Here is a 15642-nt window from a genome sequence, read left to right as displayed (position 1 = left end):
GCCAAGCAGGGAGGTAATGGGCCTCATTTTATGTAGTCTTTGGTATGACTCAGCCGGGTTTTGAACTCACAACCTCCCGATCTCAGGGCGGACACTCTTACCCAGTGGTTCTTAACCTGGGTTCGATCGAACCCTAGGGGTTCGTTGAGTTGGGCTCAGGGGTTCGGTGGAGGTCAAAACACACCCGACTCATCGTGTAAATAAAAACTTCTCCCTATCGGCGTATTACGGATACGGCAACAGCAGAAGTCAGACTGATTTGCAGGTGTGTAATTTGTTGTGAGTTTATGCACTGTGTTGGTTTTGTTCTTTGAACAAGGTGATGTTCTTGCACGGTTCATTTTGTGCACCAGTAATAAAATATGGTAACACTTTAGTATGGGGAACATATTCACCATTAATTAGTTGCTTATTAACATGCAAATTAGTAACATATTGGCTCTTAACTAGTCATTATTAAGTACTTATTAATGCCTTATTCAACATGGCCTTATTATAACCCTAACCCTCTAACCCTGGCCCTAACCCTCTAACCAAAACCAAATAACTCTAAATTAAGTCTTTGTTACTTAGAAAATGTTCCCCATGCTAAAGTGTTACCAAAAACATATAACTTTGTCTTGAATTTAAAAAAAAAACTTATTTTTTTTTCACTAAAGAAGGGTTCGGTGAATGCGCACATGAAACTGCTGGGGTTCGGTACCTCCAACAAGGTTAAGAACCACTGCTCTAACCACAAGACCACTGAGCTGGTTACTATAGGACAGGCCAGGGGTTCTTGACCCATTTTACCTCGAGCCCCAACGTTCCAATATTAACACTGAATTAGTAATCTTACTCTAAGTTTTAATTATGTTCAATATTATATCTAACCTACTTACAGTTTAATCGGATAAGCCTTGTCAAATGATATAAAAGCATGTGATCATCACAACCAATTATTATCAAGGCTTAGGTCAGTCTGACTATAAAAAATAACTACTGATCAAATATACTGCCAAAGATGAGACAATAACTCAAAGAGACAATGCCATAAATTCACTATATGTTAAATACACATTGTAACACATGATGGTGGGTTCGGGAAAACCTCTCGGTCATATTGAGCACTAAACTCTTAACTTCCCAGTGGAATTATGTGCAACGATTTTAATATTAATTCCTTACTATGAGTCTTAAAGTTGATTTATTGGGGCCATTAACAAAAGCTTCAAATACAGCAGACCATGTGATTGAATTCAAAGGTTACATTAAGAGTAATGGGCCAACCCAAATTCTTTCACCAGGAAGTAAAAATGCAATGTGTTATAGTGCCCAAAAAACAGGGCTAGTCGAGTGCATTGTTAATTGCTTCCAACAGATAGACATACCCGAGTAAATTCATCCATAAATTATAATTGTGTCAACATGTTCTTTAAGAATCTCTCAAAAGTGATTTTGTAGGGATGTATAACGATCAACCGTGGTAAAAAAATCCAGAATGTTAGTGTTACCGGTTCAAATTTCAAATATCGTAAAACCGTGATTGATTACAGCATTTTGATGAACTCACCGTGATACTGTTCATTTCTTGGAAAAGCAGCTCGCGAACCAATCGCTAGCTCGCTTAAATGCTAACATAAGTACAAGACACATTCAAGTCTTTCCCCATTACAAACATCATAATCTAAAGTTATATAAGCACAACTAAGCTATTCAATTGTACATATCGAACCAACAAGCTGTGCTCTCTTTGGATAGAGTGGTGAATATGAAAATCCATACACAGCGTGTCTACAAAAGGAAGTGACCTCACACACTGCAAAAACAAGAAAACAAATTAAAAATTAGGGATATTTTCTTTGAACTAAGCAAAATTATCTGCCAATGGAGCAAGAAAATTCAGCTTGTCAAGACTTTCCAAAACAAGTAAAATTAGCTAACCTCAAGGAACCCAAAAATACCTTAAAATAAGTATATTCTCTCTAATAACAAGTGCACTTTTCTTGGTAGAAAAAAAAGAGAGACCTTTTTGCTCAATAAGTTGAAAAATATTCTTAAATTAAGTAAATGCTAGTGCCATTATCTTGACATAATGATATGCGTTCGGCATCATGATTTTTTTTTTCATGCTTGAAGTAAGAAATTATTACTTTGAAAAAGTAGTTTTATACTTGTGAGTGTTAATGACACAGCTTTGCAACAGTTGATATTCTAGTTTCAAGCATGTTTTACTCAATATAGGTCTTCAAATCTCAGCAACAAGCTGTAATATCTTACTGAGATAATTTAGGACCAAAACCCTTAAAACAAGTAAAACACTCTAACATAAAATCTGCTTAGTGAGAAGAATTATCTTGTCAGACAGAAAATAAGCAAATATCACCCTTATTTGAGATATTTAATCTTACTTAGATTTCAGTTTTTGCAGTGCATAAACAGGAAGTGATCATTAGGAAACACACTAAAACCTTTTACGACTTAAAATGGAAAGAGAAAAACATATTTAACCCTAAATGTAGGGAATGATATAGTTCAAGTCGTAAAAGTAAGTCATATATATATATTTTTTTAACACTTAAATCTGTAGATTAACTTCAGATCTATCCGTCGATATACATTTTTTTAGTAGTTTTTTTGTTGTATGCCCTTTTTGTCAACGAAAACCATGTTTTTGTATGGCAAAAAAACTGAACTATGCAATATTAGTGCACATATGCACAATATTATAAACTCTTATGTCACTACCAACTCACCAACATTGTTTTTATTACAAATAAGTTGATTCAAAGCACTTATGCGTCTAATATAAATATATATGGAACTCTATGGTACACTGGTGATAATTAGTGGTTGAGAGGTCAAATTACACTTCTAATAGGATTTGCACGTATTTCAAAGAGACACACTGCAAAAACTGAAATCTAAGTAAGATTAAATATCTCAAAAAAGGGTGATATTTGCTTATTTTCTGTCTGATAAGATAATTCTTCTCACTAAGCAGATTTTATGTTAGAGTGTTTTACTTGTTTTAAGGGTTTTGGTCCTAAATGATCTCAGTAAGATATTACAGCTTATTGCTGAGATTTGATGACCTATATTGAGTTAAACATGCTTGAAACTAGAATATCAACTGTTGCAAAGCTGTGTCATAAACACTCACAAGTATAACACTACTTTTTTAAAGTAATAATTTCTTACTTCAGCATGAAAAAAAAAAATCATGATTTTGACACAATTGTTACTGTTAATTAAAACGGATGACAGCCAAATGGACTTTGCTGCTTTATTTTCAATGAAACAATAGAAAATACGTACTCATATAGTAGTACAGTTGGCACAGTACAGTAAACTGACAGTTAATATTTAAACATTTAACATGTGACATTTCAAACTATTTTGAACAGAAATAGTTCATGCACATTCAGATAAATTCTTCAAAATTACAATTAAAAAAATTTGGCCGGGGGCCGGGCTGTATATATGCGCACTAGCATTTGGTGCGATGATGTCATGTTATCGATGGAAAAATGCATTTTTAGACAATATGATTTGCCTGAACGGCTAGGAGACCCCGAGAATAACAAGTTGCCTTGTTGCCTTTCCATTGAGAACAATAAATTAGTTTTTAGTATAAGTTTGCTGGTTTCAAGAAATGTAATGCCTAGCGCATATCATTATGTCAAGATAATGGCACTAGCATTTACTTAATTTAAGAATATTTTTCCACATATTGAGAAAAAATGTTTCATATTTGTTTTTTTCTATCAAGAAAAGTGTACTTGTTATTAATGAGAATATACTTATTTTAAGGTATTTTGGGGTTCATTGAGGTTAGCTAATTTGACTTGTTTTGGAAAGTCTTGACAAGCCAAATTTTCTTGTTCTATTGGCAGATAATTTTGCTTAGTTCAAATAAAATACCCCTAATTTTTGTATTTTTTTTTTCTTGTTTTTGAACACTGACTTTTTGCAGTGCATGCTTGGATTCATTTGGTTTTCATGGAAAAAAGCATTATAAAATATTATGTTTACAGTATATCCCAAAAAAATGGCCATTATAAAGGGAGTCAATGGAGGGCAGAAGGGTGCCAGGGAACTCCAATGTATACTCACTCAATAGCCTGTGCTAAAAATAACTTGGCAAAGAACAGACAGTACAAATTTTGAGATGAATTCCTTTACAACTCCCGTGGCCATAGTTCATCCCGTTAACCTTTAAAACAAACACTCTGTTGCATGATGTCATCTTCAAAAGCAATGAAAAGCCCCACAAAGGTCCCAGGTCTCATTAAGAGTATATAAACAATAATAGTATGTCTCTTGAGAAGCCAAAAACAATATTTAATAATTATTCTTCCAAGGAATGTATATTGTGTGTTTGTCGTTTAAAAAAAGATGGTACTTTTTGAGCGTCTTTAACGATGCTGTGATAATAACGACAATCGTGAATATTTTAATTTAAAAAAAAAACAACTGATATTAAATGTTCTTATCGTTTACATGAGTTACTCTCTTCATTTTACTCAGTTTGAATTAACTCGGTAATAGAAAAAATTGTCACTTTCTTTTTTCACGATGAACATCATGTGTTCTTCAAGGGTGAGCTTAAAGTGATACTACAAGTAGATCAGTTGTAGATGAAACACAAGGTGAGCTATTTTTGTCTTCTTTTTAAGCACGATAGTCTGACTGCGCTTGTCATTTTGTGGAGGGCTCTGTAATCGTTCCCATTTTCCTTAACTTTTTATTCAGATTTTTTTTATTTTTGGGTTACAGCAGGGGGGCCCAAAACTCTTTCCACTGAGGGCTGCTCACTGAAAAATAAAAGTAGTGCGGGGGTCATTTTGATATTTTTCTTTTTCAAAACCATTCATCCATCCATCCATTTTCTACCGCTTGTCCCTTTCGGGGTCGCGGGGGGTGCTGGAGCCTATCTCAGCTGCATTCGGGCGGAAAACCAATAAAATATTTATTCTTCTTTGGAACTCTTTGCCACCAGACCTTCGAAACTTGGACTCAATATCCCTCTTCAAATCAAGACTCAAAACACACCTATTTCTGACTGCTTATTCATTGTAATAATCTTTTCTTCTCTATCTTTGTTGTTGTTTTTATTGTTGTTTTTATCCAATCTGATTGTATTGTTTCGATCGTGTACGGTGTCCTTGAGTGCCCAGAAAGGCGCCTTAAAAATAAAATGTATTATCATTATTGTAACCCTTAGGGGTCCCCTCAACTTTGAGGAATGTTAACCCAAAATGGTCTCAGTCATTAAAGTGTTAAAAATAAGTAATATATTAATATTTACAGTATATTTTTTAACTTTCAACACTTTTAAAACACTCAACTTCAGCTCTATCCGTTGACATATTTTAAAAAATAAATTATGTTTTATGCTCTTTTTGTCAAAGAAAATTCAGGGTTTTTTTAAAATGATAAAAACACAAAATATGCAATATTATCCCCCAAAAAATGTTCAAAGTGGAATATTTGATGTGAAGTAATCGGAGCCTTAAATGGGTAAATATTACATTACAACATTGCTTTTGGTTTATTATTGTTTTTTGAGAGAAATCTGACTACAAGTCTCGGGGTATCCAAAACGGCCCCAATCATAAAAGTGTTAAAAACAAGTCATATATCAACATATACTAGTTTTACTTAACGCTCAAAGTTTTAGATCAGGTTTTATCCGGCCCGCGGGATGAGTTTGCTAAGTATAAAAAATTAACCTGAAATTTTAGAATGAAAAAACTGTTGTTCTAAATGTGTCCACTGGATGTCGCAATACCTATTAATTGTATCTTTGTAGATGATGCTACATATGTACAAAATAAACCACATGATGTTAGTACATCAGTCGAGGAAAATGAGCATACTACATAAATAACAATGTAATTTTATTTTGATATATATATTTTTTTATCTTGATAGATTGAAAATTAACACCAATGAGTTGACTGATGAACATTATCACATCATTTATTCAGAAAGTACAAATAACGACAAATAAAGTATATACACTATTAACCGCAACATGTAAGCGTAAAAAACAAAAAACAACATTATGATTTGTACAATTTCAGAATGTGCTAGTTCTATTTTTAAACAAAGAAAACAATCTGAAGTTGTCTTTATTTTTAAGTTATCCTGCCGTGATTTTACCGGTCCGGCCCACTTGGGAGTAGATTTTTCTCCATGTGCCCCCCCCCCCCCATCTAAAATGAGTTTGCCACCCCTGCTCTAAACCAATTCAAGATCTATCCGTCGAGTACAACTTTTCTTATGTTTATGCCCTTTCTGTCAAAAAAAAACAAAACCTTGATTTATTTACATGGCAAACACACAAAATACTCAATATTTGTCCCATAAAAGTGTAATATTTGATGTGAAGTAAACGAAGCCTTGAGTAGGTCAATAACTCATAACAACATTGATTTTGATTCATTATATTTTTTTGAGCAATGCCAGCTTTAGAAAATAACAAATATTAAGTGTCAATATTGCAACTTTTTCTCCTCGTATTTCACCGGTTTTCTCTTTCATTCCACTTTTTATGTTTTATTTGTAAGAGTATTTTTTTAAAAGTGCCACGCGCCATAAAAAAAATTAGCGGGGTTTCAATAGTGAAATAGTGGGAGCAAATCATTACGGTGTGTGTGTATGACATTTTTGGATTTGGTTGAAAATCTCACTTGATCAAAGGATATTGTTCCTATTTTTTCCCCCCCTCATCTTTTGGAGCGAAGCCGTTTGCAGTGTCGGTTTAGCACACACACACACACACACACACACACACACACACACACTACTGTTACACACACATAATGTATGCAAATCGTCTATCAAATGCAGTCTGTTTTTTCGGCTGGTATAAGAAAGCAAATCCAGTGTGGATGATCTCCGTGTGGGCAGGGTGCCTTGAAGGCTTGCATCATGTCTGCCAGGTTCTCCCTGAGGACATCGCAGCCTCCTTTACATTCGCACTCACACACGCCATCTATTGTTTTGCCTCGCATCTCCACAGAAGTCTGTCTTCATCTGTCCTATTGATTAATGAAGGAGTCGCAGCGGGGAGTCCGAGGGAGGCGGGAGTCTAGATCAAGGCTGTGAGATGTGACACACACACACACACACACACACACACACACGTATGTTCACACTCGCACACTGTCTGTCATGTCCCCTCTGCGTCTGTCACTGCAGGCCGCCACAAACACATTAGTGTACATTTTGAGACACACACACACACACAGAACGCTGACACACATGTTGCCGTGTCTCTGAAATAACACACACCTCTGAATTTTTAGTTAAGTTTCGAATAACGTGACGTCGGTAGATTCGTCGGGGTTATTAACGCGAGCTGCGTGAGTGTGACTATAGTTCTTGGCGGGAAAACAGTCCCAAGCATAGGCGCCGATCTACATTTCTGCCAGTGTGTGTGTGCTAGTGTTGTCTCGATACCAATATCTTGGTACTGGTACCAGTAACAAAAGTATTTTGGTACGTTTCTAAATAAAGGGGAACACAAAAAATTTAATTATTGGCTTTATTTTAACAAAAAAATCTTAAGGTACATTAAACATAAGTTTATTATTGCAATTTAGTCCTTAAATAAAATAGTGAACACACTACACAACTTGTCTTTTAGTAGTAAGTGAACAAACAGAGGCTCCTAATTTATCTGCTGACGTATGCAGTAACATATTGTGTCATTTTCCATTGTATTATTTTGTCTAAATTATTAAAGGACTAGTGGTAGAAAATTAATTATTAATCTACTTGTTCATTTACTGTTAATATCTGCTTACCGTATTTTTCGGAGTATAAGTCGCTCCGGAGTATAAGTCGCACCGGCCGAAAATGCATAATAAAGAAGGAAAAAAACATATATAAGTCGCACTGGAGTATAAGTCGCATTTTTTGGGGGGAAATTTATTTGATAAAACCCAACACCAAGAATAGACATTTGAAAGGCAATTTATATCATTTGACAAGGCTTATCCGATTAAACTGTAAGTAGGTTAGATATAATATTGAACATAATTAAAACTTAGAGTAAGATTACTAATTCAGTGTTAATATTGGAAAGATGGAAAGTTAGGGCTCGAGGTAAAACGGGTCAAGAACCCCTGGCCTGTCCTATAGTAACCAGCTCAGTGGCCTTGTGGTTATAGTGTCCGCCCTGAGACTGGGAGGTCGTGAGTTCAAACCCCGGCTGAGTCATACCAAAGACTACAAAAAATGGGACCCATTACCCTATTTTTCGGACTATAAGTCGCTCCGGAGTATAAGTCGCTCCGGAGTATAAGTCGCACCGGCCGAAAATGCATAATAAAGAAGGAAAAAAACATATATAAGTCGCATTTTTGGGGGAAATTTATTTGAAAAAACCCAACACCAAGAATAGACATTTGAAAGGCAATTTAAAATAAATAAAGAATAGTGAACAACAGGCTGAATAAGTGTACGTTATATGAGGCGTAAATAACCAACTGAGAACGTGCCTGGTATGTTAACGTAACATATTATGGTAAGAGTCATTCAAATAACTATAACATATAGAACATGCTATACGTTTATCAAACAATCTGTCACTCCTAATCGCTAAATCCCATGGAATCTTATACGTCTAGTCTCTTACGTGAATGAGCTAAATAATATTATTTGATATTTTATGGTGATGTGTTAATAATTTCACACATAAGTCGCACCCCCGGCCAAACTATGAAAAAAACTGCGACTTATAGTCCGAAAAATACGGCACATTCTGTTTCAACATGTTCTATCTACACTTCTGTTAAAATGTAATAATCACTTATTCTTCTGTTGTTTGATACTTTACATTAGTTCTGGATGATAACAGAAATTTGGTTATCAATCCGATACCTAGTAGTTACAGGATCATACATTGGTCATATTCAAAGTCCTCATGTGTCCAGGGATATATTTCCTGAGTTTATAAACATATTATACATTTTAATAAAACGAAAGAAGATTTTGTGATGTTAAAAATGATCGATGTAACATAGTAGTATCGACTAGATACACTATTGTACGTGGTATCATTACAGTGGATGTTAGGCGTAGATCCACCAATGGCGTTTGTTTATATTGTAGCGTCCCGGAAAAGTTGGTGCTGCAGGGAATTCTGGGAATTTGGTGTTTATGTTGTGTTGCGGTGCAAATATTCTTCCAAAATGTGTTTGCCGTTGTTTAGTGTGGTTTCACTATATGGCACATGTTTATGACAGTGTTGGCGTTGTTCATACTGCCACTCTCAGTATGACATGTATGGCTGTTGACTAAGTATGCACTTCATTCACTCGTGTGCAGTGTGTTCAAAGTCAAGATGATTGTGTCATAAGTTCAATGAAATCTTGGCTAGGCTTTGTTTATATTAACTATATGGTTTGAGACTTTTTTATTATGTAAAACAGACCAAACTTGCCACAAAATTATTAACAAACGATTGATTTTTCAAAAATGATTTTAAAGATTGGAAATTGCCATCAACGCCTATAGTGCCTGTGGTCAAGGCTCATATCGTTCAGTTTCGCTCCCACACCAACGGCACAACATCATTTTTACTTCATAAAATAGATTTACTGGTAGTAAGTAAGATACCAAAAGTTCGGAAATTGACACCTAGCCCATTTTGTGTAATCGGTGTTGAAAGCCGGTACTATTTTTCAGTGAGGCGCAGTGATATCTAGTGGGGAGTGGCGCGGTTTTGGTCACATGGACCAATCAGGTAGCAGCTTTATTCTAACAACATACCTGCTATGGCGACGACAACATCCGAGAGTGAAGAGGAACGAAAGACCTCAAAAGTTAGAAAAAAAGTGCGTAAAGAGGAAAATAAAAGATGCTATATGCATCTTTCATCTGTGAACAATGAGGACGTCCAGCACTTCACTCGGACACGGTGGGACACATACAGAAACTATTTAAAACAGTGGCTTTGTCTGCAAGACCAGAACAAGCATCTGGCAGAAATCTATAAACATTGCTCGGATGTAGATTTTGACGCTATTCCTGACGACGCTGGGTTTCACGCAACATGCTACCGACGTTTTACAGATAAATCTGCATTGTTTTATGCCGAGAAAAGGACCGCACGGGCGGTGGGAGAACCATCTGCAGCCGCAGGTCAGTCAGCAGGCACGTCTGAAACTCCCCGAAAGAAACTTCGATCTCGTTCAGGTTTGCCCGTTGCTTCTGCCGGCCCCGTCCTGCCAGCCATCTGTATAATTTGTCAAAAAGTGGAAAAGTACACTCGTGTGGGAGGAAAACGCCAGAGGGATCAACTCACACAAGCAGAAACCGTGTCGGCAGGTATGTGACACACACACACACACACACACACACACACACACACACACACACACACACACACACACACACACACACACACACACACACACACACACACACACACACGTGTGTGAATCTATAGTAATAATGTTACAGTACATAGCGTAGGATTGAAAGAATGTGTTGTTACTTTGTAATAACCAAATGGACCATTTATACACTGTCAGAGTTAAGGGGAGACCTTGGAATTTAAAAGTTTGAGAACCACTGGCCTAGAAAAGGAAGCCCCACCCATCCCCCCATATACCTTCACACCACAGCCCCAATCTCTCTCTCCCCCCCACACACACACACACACACACACACACCCCTGGACTGATTTACACATCACAACCCCCACCCCTCCCCCCGCACACCTTCACACCTCACCCCTCATCCCTGAACTGACTGAACTGTGACCACTACCCACATCCCTGCTGTGACTTCATGTCACCTCCACTGCTGCTACAATAATTGAAGAATGCATAGTGCACTTTATACATCATCATTGTCATATCATCCATTATCATCTTCACTGTGAACTGAATGTGCAATACTGCTTCTGTCTACTCATGCCCACTATAGATCTGTTGTAAGATCCACACTTTAATTTACTTTATCTTATTTCTTTATTTTTGTTTCTTATTTTATTTTATTATATTTATTAGTATTAAACATCCTTAGCATTTACATTTTTAGTAAGTTTATTGTAAGTGTGCAATATAGTTTAAGTTTATTCTTGTTTAATTTTTATATTCTGTGATTCTTTATTTAGCTTAAGTTTATATTTATATTTATATTTTGTGAATTTGCAAGGGGGACCAGCAAAATAAGCTTTTCATTGTGCAGTGTGACTGTCTGTTTATCTGTGCATATGACAATAGATATATAGTAGCTTGTATTTTTTCACGGGAGTAGGCAACAGAACGAGGATCATAGACGTGGCTAAGGTGGCAGCAGCTCTTGGCAACAGTGTTTGTTCTGCACTCATTGGCATCCATACCTTCACAGGTTGTGACTCGACCAGTGCCTTTCATGGCAAGGGCAAAAGGAAGACATTTTCTCTTGCTTGTCAGAAAGACGAATATCTGACTGCGTTCTCAAATCTGGGCAGCAGTTTTAACCTTGACCAGTCTACGTTCAAAACACTGAGCAAATATGTGTGCCACCTGTATGGACAGGCATCTGCCAAAGACGTGAACGATGCAAGATACAAAGCATTCTGTATGGCATCGTCAGCTTTGCCAGAACTGTCCATTCCCCCAACAAGTGATGCCCTCCACCAACACTGCAAAAGGGCAAACTACCAAGCAGCAGTAATGCGACATTCCCTGACTGGTATGATGTGTGCCCCTTCACCCATTGGCAATGGATGGTACATTGAGGATGGGGAGTTAACAGTAAGATGGATGACTAGAAATCCTGCCCCAGATAGTGTGCTGCAGGTAGTCCACTGTGGTTGCAAGACAAGCAAATGTGAAACAGAAAGATGTTCATGTATGTCTGCAAAAATGTCTTGTACTGATTTATGTCACTGCCAGAACTGTGGAAATGTTTCAAAGGAAACAGAAGAAAGAGGTGCATGGGATGATGACACAGATGAAAGTGATATTGATGAGTAATTACGCACCATGTCACCATGTAAAATTTGCCACTTTTGTTTCTTTATCAAGATGTTTGATTATCGAGATGCCACACTGCCATTTTAACGGTAAAGCTTAAATAATGTCTGTATTACCTTTTTTTTCAAATTTGTTTTGGTCTTTTGTGTGTGTTTGTGTGTGTGTGTGTGTGGGGGGGGGGGGGGTATAAATGACACATGCTGTGAAACAATTTGCTACTTTAATAAATATTTATCATATTTTATACCAATTTGGGCCTTTACTGCATCTATTTTAATCTTGTCCATTTTTGCCTTATTCCAGTTTTGGGGTGCATGGTAATATTTTGCTAGATTTTAAGCCACTTTTGGCCACGGTGTGTTACTTCTTTTGTACCTTTGATTACATAGAAGGTTGTGACATTTTTTTAATGTATGATACATAAGCTTTTAGCTAAATTTAATAAGTGTGTGCTTCATTGTGCTGGGGCAAATCACTTCAGTTGAATCGTTTTTTAAGAAATTTGCTACATTTCATGATCTAAATTCACATATGAGTATACTAAGGCACCAATATTTGTTTCAGATGTTAGGTATATGTATTTATGATATTTGAGAAAGATTTTGTGTTGCCAAAATGAATAAGACATATTTTACAAGCCAAAACTGCAGCACAAGATTTTCGTTTTTTGTGATTTACCTCTATATACATTTCTGGCTTGTGACAAAATTTGGCTAGGTATCATGTTCTGAACTTTTAACCCAAAGTCCAGAAGGGTATTATCTATGCAAAAATGCATTGAACAAGTTGTGCTTAGACGTGGGAGCGAAATTCATTTTCTAGGCACTTTTTCTCATGTCAGCTCACCGTCTACTATGGTCCCAAGCCCAGGTTTAAGAACAGAACTTGTTCTAATAAAGGGTTTGGACTAAAAACGTAATAGCTGAAATTATCTCTTTTTGGTCAAGTTGAGTATATTTTTTAGGGCTGCAACGATTAATCGATTAGAAAAAAGCTTGCGTTTATGTGTTCTTGCTTCGATTAATCGTTTAATTAGTGTAAAAGTTCAAGTTAAAAGTTAAAGTACCACTGATTAGTCACACACACACACTGCGCATTGAGATGGACTATAAAGTGTGTTTTCTCTGATTGCTCGATTTATCGACCAAACCAATCAAAAGATAACTCAAAATTGTAAAATAATCGATAGCTGCAGTCCTAATATTTAAATCGTTGGAAGACTATTTTGAAAAAAATACATGACGTGCATTCCAAAAAACAATAAAAAAAGATTTGTGTATGACTTTCTGACCATCAAATTACATTTGCGTCCAAATATTGGGGTCTTAAAGTTTGTTTAAACGATGTAAGCAAGTAATTTACTGCAATTAATCGTGGTAATCAAAAGGTTAGGCCTGCAACGATTAATCGATGAAATCCATTATTTCAATTTCAATCAATCAATGTTTATTTATATAGCCCTAAATCACAAAAAACAACAACTTGGTTTTGTGTTATGTTGCTTCGATTAATCGTTTAAAGAGTGTGCCGCTGCAATAAAGTGCATATTAGAACAGTGGTGTGCGGTTGCCGTGATTAGTTTTTTTGCTATTTCAATGTTGATTATGTGCATTGATTATAAAAAAATAATTTGAATTATGGCAAGTAGAAATTGTGAATTACAACTAGTTTACCTAAACTGCGCATTGAGACGGACTATAAAGTGTGTTTTCTCTGATTGCTCGATTTATCGACCAACCCAATCAATAGATATCTCAAAATTGTAAAATAATCGATAGCTGCAGTCCTAATATTTAAATCGTTGGAAGACTATTTTGAAAAAAATACATGACGTGCATTCAAAAAACAATTTAAAAAAGGTTTGTGTATCACATTCTGACAAGACCCCAACTATTGGTGTTTTTCTAAAAGTTAGTTTAAATGATGTAAGCAAGTAATTTAAGACTATTTTGAAAAAAATACATGACGTGCATTCCAAAAAACAATAAAAAAAAGATTTGTGTATGACTTTCTGACCATCAAATTACATTTGCGTCCAAATATTGGGGTCTTAAAGTTTGTTTTAACGATGTAAGCAAGTAATTTACTGCAATTAATCGTGTTAATCAAAAGGTTAGGCCTGCAACGATTAATCGATGAAATCCATTATTTCAATTTCAATCAATCAATCAATCAATGTTTATTTATATAGCCCTAAATCACAAAAAACAACAACTTGGTTTTGTGTTATGTTGCTTCGATTAATCGTTTAAAGAGTGTGCCGCTGCAATAAAGCGCATATTAGAACAGTGGTGTGCGGTTGCCGTGATTAGTTTTTTTGCTATTTCAATGTTGATTATGTGCATTGATTATAAAAAAAATAATTTGAATTATGGCAAGTAGAAATTGTGAATTACAACTAGTTTACCTAAACTGCGCATTGAGACGGACTATAAAGTGTGTTTTCTCTGATTGCTCGATTTATCGACCAACCCAATCAATAGATATCTCAAAATTGTAAAATAATCGATAGCTGCAGTCCTAATATTTAAATCGTTGGAAGACTATTTTGAAAAAAATACATGACGTGCATTCAAAAAACAATTTAAAAAAGGTTTGTGTATCACATTCTGACAAGACCCCAACTATTGGTGTTTTTCTAAAAGTTAGTTTAAATGATGTAAGCAAGTAATTTACTGTGATTAATCGTGTTCGACCCAAAGGTTAGGCCTGCAACGATTAATCGATTAAATCGATTATTTCAATTAGGAAAAACAAACTTGTTTTGCATTATTTTGCTTCGATTAATCGTTAATTGGGTGTAACAAATGACAAGTGATGAATCCATACCCTCATGGAGTGCCCGGAACTTTAAACACGTAGACATAGTTTCCGCATGGCCGCTGCAATAGAGCGCACATTACAGCGGTGGTGTGACTTTTTTTTAAAGTCATGCACACATGTTGAGTGCAATTTCAGTGTTGATTATGTGTGTTTATTATAAAAATAACTAAAAGTAATGGCAAGCCGAACACTTGTTTATTCGGACTATTTCCCCTAAAATACGCATTGAGACTATAAAGTGTGTTTTATCCAATTACTCGATTAATCAAACAAACTAATCGATAGAATACCCGATTACTAAAATAATCACCTTAATTGTTTTTGTATGAATAAAAAAAAATTTGTGCACTCATAGGCTGTTATTTTGATTTTAAAAAATGCTGACACAACAAAAATAAACTCAATATGTTTTAGTAGCTGGCTGGCGAAAAGTCCAATATTCCTTCAACATATGACTTTGTTTTATTAAGTGAGGTTCACCTTTAATGTTGGACAGACCCCCAAAAAACTGTGAGAAAAGTAGAATTCGGTTCCGCCCTCTGTTTGTAATGGCGTTCGTGTTGAGGCATGCCTGCTTCGCCGCCGAACAGCGTCGTCCTCAACATGGCGAGGGGGCGAGCAGAAAAGAACGGTAGTGTTGGGTGGGGGGGATGCAAACAAAGGAGCACTGTTGCTGCCTGGCTGTGGCTTTTTGGGGGGGGGTCTCCACCCGGCTGGTGGGGTGCAGGTTGAGGGAGGGCGAGCCGAGTGGGACTGAGGAGGTTTTTATCATCAAAATGAATGAGGAGAGGAGCACGGCTGTCTGTTTTGTCCACGGGAATAAAGAAGACCAGCAATGCAAGTCGTTTTTTTGTGT

General features: G+C 36.2%; 1 protein-coding gene and 1 long non-coding RNA gene across 2 annotated transcripts in view; both read left to right on the top strand.

Moving 5' to 3' along the window:
- LOC133635175 (uncharacterized) overlaps positions 1-15642 on the top strand; it is a 78035-nt gene that overhangs the window by 28329 nt on the left and 34064 nt on the right. The gene's annotated exons all lie outside the window — the stretch shown is intronic.
- On the top strand, positions 9608-12030 carry LOC133634864 (uncharacterized). The gene is made up of 2 exons (XM_062027513.1): positions 9608-10323; positions 11353-12030. The coding sequence occupies exons 1-2, from the start codon at positions 9771-9773 to the stop codon at positions 11961-11963; spliced, it is 1164 nt and encodes a 387-aa protein (XP_061883497.1). The 5' UTR covers positions 9608-9770; the 3' UTR covers positions 11964-12030.

Source organism: Entelurus aequoreus, linkage group LG19 (assembly GCF_033978785.1).
Source record: "Entelurus aequoreus isolate RoL-2023_Sb linkage group LG19, RoL_Eaeq_v1.1, whole genome shotgun sequence".
In the NCBI taxonomy this organism is placed as follows: Eukaryota; Metazoa; Chordata; class Actinopteri; order Syngnathiformes; family Syngnathidae; genus Entelurus; species Entelurus aequoreus.
Note: the sequence above shows the minus strand (reverse complement) of the source record. Positions and strands in the feature narration are given on the sequence as shown.

What these genes read in the sequence shown, in the direction of transcription:
- LOC133634864 (XM_062027513.1), top strand. Translation starts at nt 9,771, where the DNA reads ATGGCGACGACAACATCCGAGAGTGAAGAGGAACGAAAGACCTCAAAA. An exon ending in AGCAGAAACCGTGTCGGCAG is followed by an intron (nt 10,324 to 11,352) that starts GTATGTGACACA and finishes ATACCTTCACAG; the next exon opens with GTTGTGACTCGACCAGTGCC.